The 17,944-nt window shown below is 41.5% G+C and overlaps 1 protein-coding gene across 3 annotated transcripts in view; it reads left to right on the forward strand.

Annotated features, from left to right (window-relative positions):
- The window catches only part of SLC17A8 (solute carrier family 17 member 8), a 55,464-nt gene extending 37,520 nt beyond the window's left edge, over positions 1-17,944 (forward strand). For 2 of the 3 annotated variants that reach the window (XM_025438723.3, XM_025438721.3), the window contains exons 6-12: positions 2,111-2,197; positions 2,555-2,694; positions 2,814-2,963; positions 3,908-4,040; positions 10,578-10,688; positions 14,516-14,643; positions 16,131-17,944. In XM_025438723.3, the coding sequence (XP_025294508.1) occupies positions 2,111-2,197; positions 2,555-2,694; positions 2,814-2,963; positions 3,908-4,040; positions 10,578-10,688; positions 14,516-14,643; positions 16,131-16,472 (1,091 nt within the window). In that variant the 3' untranslated portion in view covers positions 16,473-17,944. The remainder of the gene's footprint in view (positions 1-2,110; positions 2,198-2,554; positions 2,695-2,813; positions 2,964-3,907; positions 4,041-10,577; positions 10,689-14,515; positions 14,644-16,130) is intronic. The other variant, XM_025438722.3, reaches the window with a different exon arrangement.

The following is a 17,944-nucleotide window of genomic DNA, read 5'->3' on the forward strand; positions in this document are numbered from 1 at the left end:
ATGCCACTCAACAAGCACTGGAGGGCTCCTCTGTCCTCTGCTGTCTGCCTACAGAGGGATCAAGGTGCAATCAGCTCCCCTAGAGCCGTGTGGGTGGCACACCCCACTGAGGTATGCTCAGGGGCTGTGGGTGTGACAGGAGATTACAGTCAGCCATGTCTAGAAGGAGGATGAAGAGTTTGTCTAATAGACAGGGAAGTTCAGTTTCAAGTATAAAATTTCCTCAATGAGAGAATTCTTCTTACTATGAAGAATTAAGGGGCGTTTTTGGGTAGAGGAGGCAGGATCACATTATGCAGTAGTTATGGAAAAAGGCTTTGGATTCCTACAGACCTGGTTCCTGCCATTCACACCTGTATGGCCTCTGGCAACTTACCTCCCCTCCCCCAGCCTTGTTTTTTTTTTTTTTTTTTTTTTTTTTTTCAGTTCAATAGACTTTATTTAGTGGTGAAAGCTTGAGGCAGGATGACCAAGCTGTTAGTTATTCTAATTACAAAAGAAACATCATAGACAAGGTGCCAGAAACCTAAGGTCTCCATAAAGCATTTCAATGGATTCAAGAGTGACTTAAAAGTATACAACAATGGAGATGACTCAAAGTAACAAGACCAACTGTTTTTAAAGGGAAGTGATAGATAGGGAAGTGACATTGGTACCAATGCCAAAGAGTTGAAAGAAGGGTTAAATAAAATCATAGGTCTAGAATCCTCAACACAGTAGTGGCCACACCGAAAGCCCCCAATGCATCCTAGGTGGTGGATTTATCCCCTGATCTTCCCTGTCCCTGGCATTCTCCTACCCCTCACGTCCTAGAAATTTGGCCCAGGGAAGACCACCTTCTCTCCACCCACAGCAGAGTCAAGCCTGAAGCTCTTTCTAAACAAAATGCCTTGGAATGCTTGTCTTACTGGTTTGAGGAAGTCTGAGGCTGAAAAAAAAATGCATTGTCATGCTGTACATTATAGTCTCATGATAGTTGGGGTTTGTGCGGAACTAATTACAGCTTACAGAACATCTTTGTGGACAAAGTTTATTTGATTCTCAAAAATATCTCTGGGAGATAGAGATTTCATTCTCATCTTCTATCTGAGGATAATGACTCTAAGTGACTGAGATACTCCCTCAGGGGTCATGATGTTCAAATTTAGGATTCCCAGGTTGTGCCTTTCCTGGCCAGTCAGGCCCAGCTTGGAAAGATAGGATTAATCTCTTTCTCTAGAAGATACCCTTACTCCCATTTCTTGATGGTCTACCTTAGCACTGAGGTTTGAGATACAGAATTTCCTGTTGCTGCTGCTCACTTTTTCTGAGCAAGATTTTTTTTCATTCACAGCCCAAAGCAAATTTCAGGTAATATTTTTTGGGGGGGGGATCCAATGAATATTGATGGGAAGTTTTTAGGACTCGTGTTTCTATAGCAGATTATCATGGAGCTGTAGGGGACAGTGGAGACCAGGCCACTGCCTCTAGCATTCGTGATCTTGTCTAGACTAGATAAATACCCACCTGTAGGTAAAGTGTTTACAAGGTTAGGTGTTTACAAAGAAATAAACTTCAAAATGGGCCCATTCCGGGGGTAGATGGAGAGCAGCCTTGCTGTTCATTCTGCCATCCTTGAATAGAACTGTTTTCTGATTTTTTAAAAGAAACCAAGACTCGAAAAAGTATGATTTCTTAATAGTTTGAAGTCCCTCATTTAAAGACTGAGTTGATCATTCTTCTGAACCGTGAGCTCTGAAAGGCAGATCCATGGGCTCCTTTGCTTCCTATCTTCAGCCCATAGTATTGTACCTGGTTGAATTTTTCAAATCTCTGTTAGATTTTTTTTCTGATCTGTTTTTTCTATTCTTTCATGTAATTCAAAATTGCTGTGCCTGAGTCATCTTTGCCCAATCCCTCCATGGTACCTGGATAAAATCAAAGGGTACTCAGTGACCTTTCTCTCCTGGAAGTGCTATTTTAAGGTACACTGGGAGTGTGTCCCTCTGCACGGAGGCATTCTGGCTCTTGCTCAGTTTGATCCATCTTCATTTCCACAACAGGAACTCTAGATAGGTTGAAGGGGCCTGTGTGGCAGTTGTTCAGTTTCCTCCATGTTTTCTTGTTCTAGGCTCCTATGCAGGGGCAGTGATTGCCATGCCTCTGGCTGGGGTGTTGGTACAGTACATTGGATGGGCCTCTGTCTTTTATATTTATGGTGAGTAAGTTGACTTAATGAGTTCCCATGGATGACTCATAGAGTTGGTATTTCACTGTATAATGGGGTTGGCTAAGAATTTACTCTATGAAAATAGAGGTTATTAAAACAAATGTATCATATAAATGGAATACTTGTCTGCTTAGGATTCTTTTAATGCTTATATTAAAGTAGAATTCCTTAGTGAGAACAATATTGTCTTTCTTTAAATACCAGTTAACAACAACAACAGGCAAAGCAACAAAACAGTTTCTCCTAAATGAACATTGTGCCATGTGGGAATATTTTGAGAATTGGAATATTTAGAGACAGAAGACAAGGAAACCATAACTGTAAGCCTCTTGTTTTGTACTGCAGGCATTTTTGGGATTATTTGGTACATGTTCTGGCTATTGCAGGCCTATGAGTGCCCAGCTGCTCACCCAACAATATCCAGTGAGGAGAGGACATACATAGAGACAAGTATAGGAGAAGGAGCCAATGTGGTTAGCCTCAGTGTAAGTACAGATGGAAAGATCAAGACTTATCTCTTTCTCTTAGTGATTATACTGTCCTCTTAAGAAAAATTACATGTCAATATAGTTACTAAATTTCTCATGGTATTTTTACTCTCTAGAAATTTAACACACCATGGAAAAGATTTTTCACGTCGTTGCCGGTTTATGCAATCATTGTGGCAAATTTTTGCAGAAGCTGGACTTTTTATTTGCTGTTAATAAGTCAGCCTGCTTATTTTGAAGAGGTCTTTGGATTTGCAATAAGTAAGGTAAACACAGAGATGCTTCAAATATTCTTGAACTTTAAATCTCTTGCTTCTACTGAGAAAATCTTTGCGTGACAAAATAATTAAATTGCTGATCAAAATTCATAATGCTCCTGTGACATCAAATACCCTAGAAGTCAGACAGGTTTTACATCCTAGGCACAGTATACATAGCTATTTAATATCTTCTTCATAAGGATCAGGGCTGTATTAAGCTGCTTTTAAAGATGTATGTTCTATCTGAGCTCAAAATGGTTTTGAAGCTAAATTCAACGACTGCATATGAGGTACGGATACAAAGATTTCCAGGTAAGATGTTTTTGTGGGGTTTTCCCCCCTATAAATTACTCGGTGAGTAGCAGTAAGGGCCTTAAAGCTCATTTTGCAGACCACCCATTTCTCTGTAATGGTAATTGTAGCATTAAAAACCATTGCCTTGTATGGTTTAGAAAGAACCTCTTTCAATATCCTCAGTCATTGCCAATATTTCAGGGAGGAAAGATGTAGCTGGTGAAGCATAAACCATCATCATGAAAGACATGACCTCCTTTCTACAAGGGAAAGAACAGCGGCCGTAGAGGTCGATGTGTGCATAGCTCCCGGTACTGTCTGAAGTGACCGTGGAGAGCTAGCAGAGGCAAGTCACAGTGCTTGCCATCAGTCAAGGCTCACTCTGTGCCCAGTATTTGACTATCCTGTGCCAGACGCTATGGCAGGTGCTGGGGTTGAATGGCAGATTGGCAGATGAATACCAGTTGGGTCTACCCTCAAGGAGCTACCAATCTGGTACTTAAAATTATTCACTCATTCGTTGTTTATTATAAAATTCAGGACTATCTGGGTGGCAGGTAATTAGATAATTAAACTTGGTTGGGGGGGCAGGGAATTAGGGAAGTGAATCTCTCCAAAGCAGCTAGAAATAGCTCATTGTTCTTTATTCATTACAGGTGGGCCTCCTGTCAGCAGTCCCACACATGGTTATGACTATCATTGTGCCTATTGGAGGACAGTTGGCTGATTATTTAAGAAGCAGAAATATTTTGACCACAACGGCTGTCAGAAAAATCATGAACTGTGGAGGTACTATGGATTTCATTGGTGGCTTAGGCAGCCTTTAGAGAATGAGGTGAAACTGAGTTGCAGAGCATGTTTTGGAGGTTATGCCGAACCATTACAAGGATCTTGGGGCACCTGGGTGCCTCAATTGGTTGAGCGTCCGACTCTTCATTTTGGCTCAGGTCATGATCTCAGGGTTGTGAGGTTGAGCCCAGTGTTGGCTCCATGATCAGTGGGCAGTCTGCTTCTCTCCCTTTCCCTCATCCTCTGTCCCTCCCCAGCTTGCTCTCTCTCTCTCTCTCTCTCTTTCTCTCTTTCAAAGTCCATCCTCTGGCAGATACTTGAGTGTCCATCACACCCCCGCCAACTGGCCATTCAGTCCAAACTTGTGCAGCCTGTGATAGGACAACTTAGCTGGCAAATCTGTACACATCTCCCAGAAATGCTTCTTTCATCTGCTCTAGGCCAAAGCCAATTTCCTGTGACATATGTTTATTGTTTATCCTTCCCATACATTCTCCCAGTCACATAATCCTTTGCTTATGTAGATATTTTCCCTTATCACCTTCCCTTTCTACACATACAGGTTTCGGTAAGAAACCCAAGAAAGGTATTTCCTCTGAATGGTCTTCTTTCCTCTCAGCATATGCTGGTGTATGGGTAGGCACACACACAACCACACCTCATTCTCTTTTCTACTTTCACTGAGTTCCTGCTTTATGTTTTGATTTTGCAAAGACAAAGTAGAAGCCATGTGATTTTCCAAAAGAGGTAGGGAAAAGTAATTCTGAACCCCCGCAATGTTTATGATTGTTCACCTTTTAAAAAATCTTCCACTTTTTCCTTATCCCTTTTTGTATTTGTGTTTTAAATTTAGTATTTATTGGATGCTTTCTGTGTATAAAATCTGACCAGGGAGTTTGGGAATAGTCTGTGGGCATCGGATCTCCCCTCAGTTTGACTTCTGGCCCCAGGCAGAAATGGTTGGCTATGCCATTAACATGAACTTTTTTTTATAGGAGACTGAAGATTGGCAGTGGGTGAGAGGTGGGTGAGGGGTGAAGCTCCCTGGTGGGGGAGAGGTGAAGCTCTGTGGCACTGCATTTGTGGCAGCCAAGGTAGACAGAATAATGCTCCCCGCCCCCACCAAATGTTCAGGTTCTGATTCCCAGAATTTGTGGTTATGTTTACCTACGTGACAAAAGGAACTTTGCAGATGTGATTAAATTAAGGATCTTGAGATGGGGAGATTATCTTGGATTATCTGGATGGATCCAGTGTAATCATGAGGTTCCTTGTAAGAGGAGGCAGGAAGCTCAGTCAGAGGAGCTAGGATGATAGAGGCAAACGTCAGTGTAATACAGCCACAAGCCAGGAATGTAGACAGGCTCTAGAGGCTGGAAAAAGCAAGAATGGGGTTTCCCTAGAGTGTCCAGAAGGAGCACAGCTCTGCTAACATCCTGATTTTAGTTCTCTAGGATCCATTTTGGACTTCTGACCTGCAGCACTGTATGATCGTTAAGTCTGTATTATTTTAAGCCACTAAATTTTTGAAAATTTGTTACAGCAACAATCAGAAACTAATACAGGAGCCAATTCCTCTCCTCCGATGATCACATTCTGGCCCAGCTGAATAGTCCCCTCCATACCAGGCCCTGAGTATTTCTTTCCATCTCTGACTTTGCTCACTCCCTTGATCTTTACTGTGAGTTCAGCTCACCTTCACTTCTCACCTTAGTCCTCGCCACATGTCCTTCCACATGGGTTCATCTTCCCTCCTGTGAAGTCCACCTCAACCTCCAGTGACTGCTCCTTCCTGTACATATACTTGGTTGGTAACTCATCACTTCCTGCTTTATTATAGTTCTTGCAGGAAAGTGTTTTAGGCAGAGAGAGTAGCATGAGCAATGGCCCCAAGGCAGGCATGAATGTGGCATGTTAGGCCGGAAGGAAGGATAGTCAGAATGGGTGGAGCTAAAGGAGTGAGGTAGAGAGAGACAGGAGATGGGACCAGGATGCTGGACTAGAGCCAGATCTTGGGAGGCTTCATAGATGTGCACACAGCTTGGATTTTATTTGAAATGCCCAGGGAAGCAAATAGAGGGTTTAAAGCAGAGAAAGTGACATGATTTGATTTGTGTTTTTAAATCTGAAGAGTAGAAGATAGAACATAAGAGTGAAAGAAGGGAGACCAGCTAGGAAGCTATTTCATTTATTCTGTCAAGAGAATATGGTGAGTTGAACTAAAGTGGTACCAACGGAAGTAGAGAGAGTGGGAGGGATTTCTAAATTCTCCAAGCCTAACTTTCTTCTTTAAAATCTGAATAATAGTATTTACTTCCAATGATGGTTATGAATGTTAAATGGGATGATGTACAAATACACCTAGCATGGGTTCAACCTATAGAAGGTTCTCAACATATGTCAATGCCTTTTTCCTCTTCTGTGTTTAAGACACTGGCAAAACAGAAGTTTTCTAAGGAAGCATTCAATAACTATATGCTATTCAAATGTACCCATGGTCAAAATTATGCAACCTCTTAACCTCGAAGTTGAAAGAAAATTCTGGATTTCAACCCCACTTGCACAACTGCATCTCCAGCCACATGCCTTGAGGACTCTGAATCTATTTTATAGGACTATCTTGCTCTGTTTAATTTTGCCCCGATCACTTCAGCCATCATTCCTCCATAATCGATAGTGTTGGTGTCGGGTGGTGGTGGTGAGAATACTCAACGATTTTGAGGTACTAATGAAGTAACTTTTGAGAATAATTTTTTTTTGTTCTAGACACTAGAATGCAAACACAGAATCTCCCTAGCATCTGCCTCATCTTTAAAAAAGAAACACACAAAATAGCATCATCAACAAAAACCAATCCAAACCTCTTCACATGTCTTTTCATGTCATTTTATATTTTGAAATAGCAGGACCAGTGAGTTCCACATTGTATGTTTTAAAAAATGGTTGTTCTATTCTGCTTATATACAAAGATGCTAGACTAGAGATGAATATGTGAAGAGAGAGTTTTATGCCATCACCGAGTAAGCCAGATTGATTTGGACAAAACAAACACTTGCATGATCTTCTGGAGAATTTAGTTGGTCTCATGTTCTCTGAGAAGAAATATAGAGGGCATTTCTTATCGGAGAAGGATCACACATTTTCTGGAGTCTGTCACCTTTTCTTTCCATGGGGATGTTTGCTGCTAGAATCGTTTAAAGCAAACAGATCACCTAAGACATGAAGCTCTGTTCTAGTTCATTCTCGATCAGGGCACATCTCCAAGATCTTCAAAACCAGATGTCAAATCCTTGTACTTCCTTCTGTAGTATGTGTAAAGTGAGACTGGGAGAAAAAAGTCTTGTCTGGCTGAATTGGTTGCCTGTGTGAACTTTAGATTGTTTTAATATGAGATGAACATTTTTCTCAGACCTTTAAATCATAGTTCTGTTTCTCTTGTCAGCTCCAAAGAGGTTCACGTCCAAGATTTTTTGATCACCTCTGAAGTTCACATTTTATTCTCAAGCTCCTAAAGCATACAGTCCTATCTGTAGCATTTTTCGCTGTTGATAAGAACCACTTAGGCTCTTAATTTTTTTTTCTCCCTTTGGAAATCTACTATTTGGCAAAGATCATCCCCCCCACCTCTTACAGATGAACCAGTGTATCATTTGTAAGTTTTATTCTTCACAAAATGTCTCTGTTCTAATTCTTTGGAGGAGTTAATTCTTTGGTACAACTTTTGCCTAGAGTGTTAAGATAAAAGAGGTTTCAGCCAGATGCCTTGATATTTAAGACAGGTTGAGTCTTAAGTACATACAGTTCGTATATAAAACACTAGCAATTTTTCCTTATATATATGACTTAAAACGTCGAAACAGAATTGATTAATGAGTAGATGCGGTATAAAGCCCACAGTGGATAAGCACTACTGTTTTTGTTTCATCTGATTCTCTTTAAAAGATTTTTTAAAGAAGATCTTATTTTTTATCTATCATCTATCTATCTATCTATCCATTATCTATCTATCTATCTATCTATCTATCTATCTATCTATCTATCTATCATCTATCTATCTATCATCTATCATCCATCCATTTAGGGAGTGTGGGGGCTGGGCAGAGGGACAGAGAGTGTTAAGCAGGCTGCATGCCCAGCATGGAGCCTGAGGCCGGGCTTCATCTTATGACCTGAGACGGTGACCGGAACTGAAACTGGGAGCTGGTAGCTTAGCCACTGAGCCACCCCAGCGCCCCATCATCTGATTCTCTTTGATGCCCATCTAAAAGAATTACTGGTGCTTGCCCTGTTTCTTTGACAGTGTGGGGGAAAATGAGCTCAGAAGGTAAGCAACGTACCAAGGTCTACAGAAAGTGTTTTCACTTGTGTTTCAACTTAATTGTCTTGGTTCTGCGTCCTATTTCCTTTCCTTTGCATCAATTCACCAAATATTATTTGTTGAACGCCTGCTGTACACTGGCTGGGCTCTGCCTTGAACGTGGTACCCTGTAGGGGGACCAAAACACAAACTAAGACTCAGGAAGCAGTGTTGAAAGGTCCTGTGAGATCAGTGAGAGGGGAGAGGCATGGGCTCCACTGCAGGGAGCAAGGGCGGCTGGTGGGGGAGGGGGGTTGACTGGGGTGGGGGGGATTCTGAGAGGAGGCCGCATTTGAGCTGGACTTTAAAGGATAGGAAGGTTGCTTTAGAAAAAGAGAACTAAGTAGCTGGAGAAGAGCATCCTGGGCAAAGGAAGAGCCCGTGAAACACGTCAGGGGCGTGGAACCGTGTTGTGAGTGGGAAATGGCTCAGGGATCCATGGGACAACAACAGAGGGCCTTATGTGGCCTGGGGGTGGTGGTACTGCAGATTGGACTGAAATAGTGAGGAAGGCTGATTGCACCAAACTGATAATGTGGAACCTTGACGAAAGTTAAGCCAAGGGTCAAGGGATTAGATTTGTGGTTTAGGAAGAGAGTGATGTGGAGAATGGGTCAGAGGAGGAAGAGATGGGGAGACCATTAAAGCAGCTACTGAGGTAGCCCAGGGGAGAGGTAATGGGGTCAGGACAAGACAGTGGCAGAGGGGAAAGCAGAGGTCAGATTTGATACCCTAGATTTGTGTGGGAAAGCTGAGGAAGAGTGAGAAGTAGCCAAGATGATTCTGAGATTTGTACGTTTGACTTTCGGGTTTTTTTTTTTTTTTTAAGATTTTATAAAAAAAGTAATCTCTATACTCAATGTGGGGCTCAAACTTGCAACCCTAAGATCAAGAACCAGCCAGGTGCCCTACTTTTGGTCGACTTTTGAGCTGTGCTTGTGTAACAGGCACTGTATTTGATGCCTTATATTCCCAATTTTGTTTAATCTAGTGTCCAACAAGGTTGCAGTATTAGCCCCATTTTGGGGGATGAGGCATTGAAGGGGTGTAGCGACATGTCTAGGGTCACATACTTAGTGATTGGTTATGGAATCTGAGCCCAGGCTTGTCTGACTCTTAAGTCTAAAGTCTGACTATAAATATTCTCTAAAAGGGAATATAGTTTCACTTTCCTCCAGTAGCCAGACCATTCACAAGGTTCTAAACATGGGTGGGTAGGTTAATTTAAAGAAGAGAGAGCATGGTGGGGGTGATGTGGTGGTGGTGGTGGTCTTTGTTTAGAAGTAAAACATAGGGGAACAGAGGTGTGATGTGAGTATGTGGTCTTTGAGGTAACTACAGGGCGGGTGGGCGGTGTCTGGAATCAGCAGTCTCCAGAACAAGGCATCATTGCCTTCCACCTCCCAGGGCACTTCATATACCTGGAAATGGCACTTATACCATCTTTGTGTCTGCTCTTGACTGAAGTTGTGTGTGTGTGTGTCTGTATGTGTGCCTGTGTGTGTGTTTTGTGAGAAGGAACATCTTCATAATTTCCACATCCCTTTTTTTATTGTACCAGATTCACTTATTTGGAATGAAAGGAACAGAAAGTACTTTTGTCCTGCTCTACTTCTGTGCGAATATCTCATGGTTTTATGAAGAGGCCCGAGAGCTTGGCAAACTTCTGAAAGGGAGGGATTTTTGCCTTATGCTTTAAAAGAAGTGAAGTGCTGCTTTTTGTTTCAGATATTCACTGCAGTTTTCTGGTCATTCCTGGCAACGTATATTAGAGTGTTGTCATTCTATTTTTCCGTGAGAGGCCATAACTTATAGAATCAAAGGGGGATCTTTGACAGTACATGAGAGAGTTTTAGTGTTTAGAAATGGCAGGGGCAACTACCCATGGAGCAACTAATAATAAAGATTCCCTGTCCCAGGGGCATCTTTGGAACATGCTGGAGCCATTCAGTATTCAGAGTGCACCTGTACACTGGAAGGCTCACGGAACCCCTAGCTGGTATTAGCATAGTCATGTGGTCATGAAACCCCCCTGGTAATGTTGTGAGCAATGTGCCAGCAAGTATATACTAGAAACTTAGGTCTGTGGAAATATGAAAAGATTCTCATTTGATAAATTCATGAACTGAGCCGAATGACATGAAAACAACATTTTTCCCCCTTGCTGTTTCCATTTGCAGGTTTTGGCATGGAGGCAACCTTACTCCTGGTGGTTGGCTTTTCCCATACCAAAGGGGTGGCCATCTCCTTTCTGGTGCTTGCTGTAGGATTTAGCGGCTTTGCTATTTCAGGTGATGTGTCCTTTGGTTTTCCATTTTTTCTACAGATTCAGCAAGTCTTGGGAGGAAGGAAGGAGAAGGGAATATTGTTTCACTTTCCCTTAGTAGCCAGACCATTCACAAGGAGCAGGTTACTGGCTAGACGGTTTCATAATGTGGGGCTGACTTTTTAAGATCGCTGAGGACCAGGCCTGGGAGCCCAGTCGAGCTGGGATTGTCCCTACTTCCCTGCTTGGAGAAAGACACAAAATGCAGATACCCCCCTGAGCCACAGGCAGAGGCATAAGCATGTGTCCCAGGTGAAGGGGCATGTTCATGCCTCTGGACCAGGTCACCTTACCTCACAGAGGCTCTTGTGACATTTTCAGTCCTCACTTTGAACTAGAGAATGGCTAACATCAGCCCAAAAGTCAGGTGGTAGAGTCATTTGACATAGTGTCCTAAAATTCAAAGTTTTTTGTTTTAAGTGGAAAGCTTCTTTAGATTTTGTCTTCGCCACAGCTTTCCTTTTCTAGAGAAGAAAGTGCAGGTCTGGCTGACTATAAACCTCTGCTCTTTCTTCTATTCTAGGCTGCCTGAGAGATCAGGGTAAGAATATCCCAGGGCAGAAAGATATGGAACCTCTGATAGTTTTTTAAACCATCCCCAAAATAAAGCCTTGGTCTTTTAGAAATAAATAGAGCTGCTCAACAGTGAAATTAAGGGGGGAAAAGTCTGTTTTAAAAGAAACATGCAGCTAAGAACTTGGGCTTGGAGGGGCATAAACCTGATTTTGAGGCCTCTCTCTACTCGTTGCTCTGCATAAACGAAAAAAATGCTAAGTTATTGAAAATCCCAAGCCCTGGTTTCCTCATGGGATTGTTGGGAGATCTCCAGGAACTGGAGGTAGTTCTGCACCCGGGTGCATTTCCTAGGATAAGTCAGGGCTGTTTGCACTAGGAGGGATGTTACAGCGGGGAAAAAAAATCAGATGGTGTCCTCATAAAGTTTACATTCTAGTAGAAATAAAGCATTTGAAAACCTTTACCCAGGGCGAGAAGCACAACCAGACTAATAAGTATTCACTCTTGTGAATTGGATTGTTCAGTTATTACCCACTTTCACCTTGGGCTTCTCAAACTTTGACGCACATACAAACCACCCTGCAATCTTGCAAGATGCAGATTCTGATTCAGCAGGTTCCAAGCGGGGCCTGAGATTCAGCATCTCTCATGAGCTCCCCAGCGCGGCTGCAGTGGCTGCTACCGGGGTCTACACTCTGAGCAGCAAAAATTCTAAAGCAATTCAGCTGATTTCCAGCAGATGTTGAGGAACATCTTCCCCCCGTAGCACTGTGCTGCAAAAGGGATTCATATCCTGTCTCCAGAGATAATGAAATATTTAGGTTCATGTCGTTCCTGGATTACCAATTATGCCACGGGCAGGAGAGAAACGCAATATACCAAAAACAGCACCTGCCTTTATTTATTTATTTATTTACTTTTTTTTTTTTCTTTAAAGCACTTCCTCAGTGCTGGCGACTTTTTGACATGATCTTGTTTAATGCTCCTGACAACACAATGAGAGGGATATTGCTATATCCATTTTACCAGTGAGGACACCAGGGCTCAGAGAGGTGACTCAACTTGCTTATGTAACTTGAGTGGCTAGGATTGGAAAAAAGTTTTGCCTGACCAGTAGTTGCACTGTGGAGGAACAATAGACTTGGGGGTGATAATTCCTCAGGATCTGCTATCTGCCACCATAGACATGCCGGGGAAGACTGGGATCATTTGGGAAATGACTGTTAACAAGAGAGCTGAGACAGGTCGGTTAGGAAGATAGAGGGATGGATGACACTTGCTCTGAGAAATGTCCTGTAGAGAGAAGACAGACTTTCCTAGCTTGTGAGCTTTTGATTGTTTTGTATCCGCCACAAAAAACAAAAACAAAAACAAAAAACTATCAGTATCTTGGTTTCTCAAAGATTTTTTTCTCCTAAACACCAGGATTGCACAGCTAGAAATCTAAATCTTTTCTCACATTATCTTTAGCTGAACGCAGATGCCTAGGCTTTGTATCAGAATATAATACTCAACAATCATATTAATTGCTTCTTATCTCTGGGTTCTTTTCTAATAAAGTGTTTATCGCTTTCAAATCAACAGTAAGATTAATTAATCTTGCAGCTGTTTTATATTCTGATTGTCTGACACTTTGATCTGAAAGAGAAGGTACATTTATTATAGAAAAGGTTTTCTCAAAATTCTCTCTGAATCAGAGGTAGGGAAAAACAACCAATGTGCCAGATTAGGGGAAAAATTTTTTTTTTTTAAATCCTATTTTCAGGTTCTTTGCTCAGAATAGAGAATGAAAAAGCAAGGCTAAGGGAAACAAAAACATGAATAAACAAAGCCTACAATCCCCTGCTGTAATTTCAATGGCTCGAATGCGTAATTAAACAATTATTTATCAAGTGCGTACCATGTACCAGACCCTTTGCCAATTCAGGGAAGATAGTGGTAAACAAGACCGATGGATAACCACCCATAAGGACCATTCGTATTGGTTTTCACCTCTGTGTACCATGGACTTAACATCCATTATTTAACTTAATTCTTACAACAACTTTATAAGACTGATTATGCCAGCTGGTAGATGAAGAAGCAGAGGTTCTGAAGACTTCAATCCTTTGTCCACATTTGCATCTCAATCAAGCTGCCAGAGACAAGTCCATCTGACTCTAGAAAGTTCACCCAGCAAGAGCAACACTAGTAGAGTTGGGTCCCAGTGCGTGTGGCCTCCTCCTTCAGAGCCTAGCACCTAGCACCTTCCCCTGCCTTCACTGCTCTTCCTTCATTCCATTCATTTTTCTCTCTTGATAAACAGTTATCATTTTGGAGAAGATACTCAGAGAGGGAGACGCTGAGCCAGCGGCAGCCTCAGGCAGTGTCCTGGTGGTGGTAGTGGCACTGGTTGGCATCCCTCTTCCCCCAGGCTCGACTCACAACTTTATGACTTTTTTTTTAAAGATTTATTTATTTGTTTATTCAGAAAGAGAGAGAGAGAGAGAGAGAGAGAGGCAGAGACACAGGCAGAGGGAGAAGTAGGCTCCATGCAGGAAGCCTGTCGTGGGACTCGATCCGGGACTCCAGCATCATACCCCGGGCTGCAGGCGGCGCTAAACCACTGTGCCACCGGGGCTGCCCTGTTTATGACTTAAGTAGTCATCTTGCCCCCATGTTAGAGGAGAGAACAAAGGCCTAAAAATTACTTAAGTGTTGGAAGTGAGATCCAAGACCAGCTTTACAGACTCCAAATCAAGTATGGATGTGGAAGTCTTGTGGAGGTCACGGGAGTTCTGCCAATGTTTTTGCAAATATTTGTTATCAGAAAAGTATCTTTCCCATTGGGCCATGTGGCCACCAAGATAAGCTTACCTCTGGTGGCCTTTTGGAAGTGAGCTGAGGACCGGGATGGGGAGAGTATTATGAGGCCAGATTTGGTTCTAATCGCACTGTAAACAATCGGTGCAGTTGTTTACTCTGAGTAAATGTGATCCTGTCAATTTTTTTTCAGTATTGCCCAAAACACTGTTATTTTGGAGTTCTACCTAGGAGCATAGGTGTCATAAATCCCCCATGGAGGGTTCATGGGAGCCATTGCTGATCAATCACAGCACGTTTTTCTGCTATGCACAAAGCCTGACGATTCTCAATGTAGCCACCTTGGGAGAGGTATATAACTATACCATTAGTTATACGGTAGAGGAGACCAAATAGATTGATGAGAGTTGGGAAAAGCTGTGTAGTGCCCAAAATGTTCTGGACTCTGATTTTGAGGTTTTGGCTTCACCGTAGGTTTTAACGTCAACCACCTGGACATTGCTCCCCGTTATGCCAGCATTCTCATGGGGATCTCAAATGGAGTGGGAACCCTTTCTGGAATGGTCTGTCCCCTTATTGTTGGTGCAATGACGAAGCACAAGGTAATGGTCTCCTTTGGGGCTATGGGTTGCAGTATCAGAGACTGAAGTACTATGCAAACTTGAGAGCTCAAGGCTCTGCCCCAGCCTATAAATCCTGTAAATGTGTATGTCCTTGACTTTGGCTGAGTCATTTGAACTTCTTTTTTCTCTCTTCTTCTTCTTCTTCTTCTTCTTCTTCTTCTTTTTCTTCTTCTTCTTCTTCTTCTTCTTCTTCTTCTTCTTCTTCTTCTTCTTCTTCTTCTTCTTTTTTTCACTATTGTTTATTGATAGTAATAGGGCTGATTGATGTTTGGTTCCACATTTCCTCAACTGAGAAGTAAAAGCAGTGTGTATGGGGGAGGAGGTGAAATGAACATCATCGGGACGGTTTAGAGGCACGAGGAAGAAACTGTTGTGATCAACTCAGGATAAATAATTTACCCAAGATTGTTTTATAATTCTAAGTAATTAAACTTTATAGCCCATTTCCACCTATTACTTAGCATGTTCTAGTTAGAGATATTAGTACTGTTATACTTCCTTATTGTGAAGAAAATGAACAAGACATTAATGGCCTTACTGGAGAACTTACAAAGGCAGGGCTCTCAGTCATTATGGAGCCTTGTGCATTTAGACAAGGGTGGGTAGTAGAGGAGGATCCCAGATCTAGCCGGAGTTCAACCACAGGCCACATGGTTTCTTAGTCTCTGTCACTAAAAAGATTTCAGGATGCTGCTTTCCACAAATAAGAATTTTTTGATTCTATGGAGTTTTTACCCAATTTTTTCTTAGTTGGATTGCCTATTACTAATATGATTCCAGAAATTCTGCCAGCTTCTTGGAACAAATATATAAGTTAATTTTTCTTTTTTTTTAATAGAAAAGGAAGATGGGTTTTGGGGATTTTATAGGCAGAGGATCCAGGTTTTCCCTCTCTGTTCATGAGATGATGGTATGGGTAACATGACCACTAAATTTCAGATATTAATTTCACCCAACTTTAAACCCAAATTTCCATCATTTTTTGATTTACTGTATTTTACACAGAAAATTAGATTATAAATAAGCTACTGACAGTCAAGAGTGAGCATTTTCACAATTGAAATATTGTTATGTATCCAATGGTAAACAAGAAGGAGACCTCTGATATTTAAAATGGTGGGTTCCTAAAGCAAATTTAATGTAACCTACCATATGAACGGAAATCCCATTTGTATATTTAAAAGACCTGTGAATGGTGCTGCATATATTTTTACATATTGTTTATTTTAAAAAGTATTTTTCTAAATTAAAAAAATGCACATTCATTGTAGTTTTAACTTTATTTTTTAAACACTCTAATTCTGCTTGGCTCCTGGGCATGCTTCTGACACATGCCTTCCCTAGAAGTATAGCATTGCCTTTGGGTGTAGGCAGGAGATTTTGTCCCAGTGGAAGCCTCTAGAACAAACTGTTAATCCCTATTTTTGGTTAAAACCCATTAGCTGGTACTCTATTTCCTTGTTTAGACCCGGGAGGAATGGCAGAATGTGTTCCTTATAGCCGCCCTGGTGCACTACAGTGGTGTGATCTTCTATGGAGTCTTCGCTTCCGGGGAGAAACAGGAGTGGGCTGACCCTGAGAATCTCTCTGAGGAGAAGTGTGGAATTATTGACCAGGATGAATTAGCGGAGGAGACAGAACTCAACCACGAGAGTTTTGCGAGCCCCAATAAGAAGATGTCTTATGGTGCCACCACCCAGAATTGTGAAGTCCAGAAGAAATGGAGAGGACAGAGGGGAGTGACTCTCGATGAGGAAGAGCTGACATCCCACCAGAATGAAGAGGGAAGCTTTTCAGACACAGCCTAATGTCTGAGGGGCACTTTCATCTCTCCTTACCTTAGAACCAGAAAGTATCCATACCTATTGCCTTCCCTGTAGCCCAGCTTGCCAGAGGGTCAAATATGTGAACACTGGAGGTAGGAGGGGGGAGAAGAGGAGATCTAATCAGCAACAGAGAAAGAAAGGAAAAATATTATCTTGCAATGACACTTAACGGGCATAGAGCTTGCTCTCAGTTGAAAAAATGGGGATAAATATATAATTTTTTTGGATTGGCAGTTGACTCTTCTCAAAGAATTCTTTAAGAATTGAACTTATTCAGAAAAGAATGACTAGAAGAATAAGGGAGATAATACCATGCTGTTCAAAGAAAAATTGAAGGAACTGTCCGTATTTGGCCTGGAGCAGAGAAAACATTAGCTCTCACTGCATTTCTGAGGGCATCCATGCAGAAGAGCATTTCCTATTCCCAGGAAAGGCTACTGCTCAGGGAGGCCCTGCATTGTGCCAGGTGCTTTAGAAGCATTCTTACTTAATTTCCACACCACTGTGACATACGTTTCTTGTCGTCATTTTACAATTAAGGAAGCTAAAGCAACAAGATACTGAATTGCCCAAGGGCCAGGGCTGAGATTGGAGGGGTACAGAATAGGTGGCAGTTTCAGGGAAGAACTTTCCACCTCAATGTAGAGAAGACTTTTTTTTTTTTTTTTTTTTTTTTTTTTAAATAATGAAAACTGACACTGGAGAGGGTTGTCTTGGGGATAATATCTTATTTTGGAAAGCATGGAGGATGGGAAACATTTGGGTTGATGTGAAAGCATCGCCATTTTACGAGGGGCTGGATTAAAAGATCCTGGGTTTGGAGAGAGGTTAAAATGTAAAATGTTAAAACAAAACAAAACAAAACAAACAAAAAACAAGAAAGGAGAAAGAAAAGAAAAAGGAAAAAAGGTAAGTAAGATAGATAAATTTTCAGGCATCTGATGTCTAGAATGGCTGAGAAGAAAGCAAGGGCTTGACTAAATTTTGACCCTTCATGATATCAAGAATGTAGTTAAATAAATAATGTCCCAGATTACTTATAGATCTTTAGGACATTTAGTAATTTAAGAAGTTGATTCATGTGTTTTATTAGGTGAAATTCTCTTGGAAGAGTCTTCTGGTTTAAAAAATGTATATCTTTAGCCATTTCTGCTGGTGATATTTAGAAGTTTGATCAAACCATGCACAACTATGATTGAAGTGTTCCTAATGGCTTTATTTGGAATGTTACTGGGGAAAAACCACAATAGTAATTATCCAGGGAAATGAAATGAAAGCATGTATGAAAGCACCTGTGGCAACTAGACCCATAGCTAATGTTGAAAAATTCATCTTTGGTCATATAAGGCAATACCATGGATACTCTCTGGATATATTTTAAAATCTAATGGTATTTCAAAATTTAAAGCTGGCATGTAAAGGATTGTTTGAAAATAAAGTTATTTCCCTGTTCA

The sequence above is a fragment of the Canis lupus genome, chromosome 15 (genome assembly GCF_003254725.2).
Source record: "Canis lupus dingo isolate Sandy chromosome 15, ASM325472v2, whole genome shotgun sequence".
Classification (NCBI taxonomy): Eukaryota; Metazoa; Chordata; class Mammalia; order Carnivora; family Canidae; genus Canis; species Canis lupus.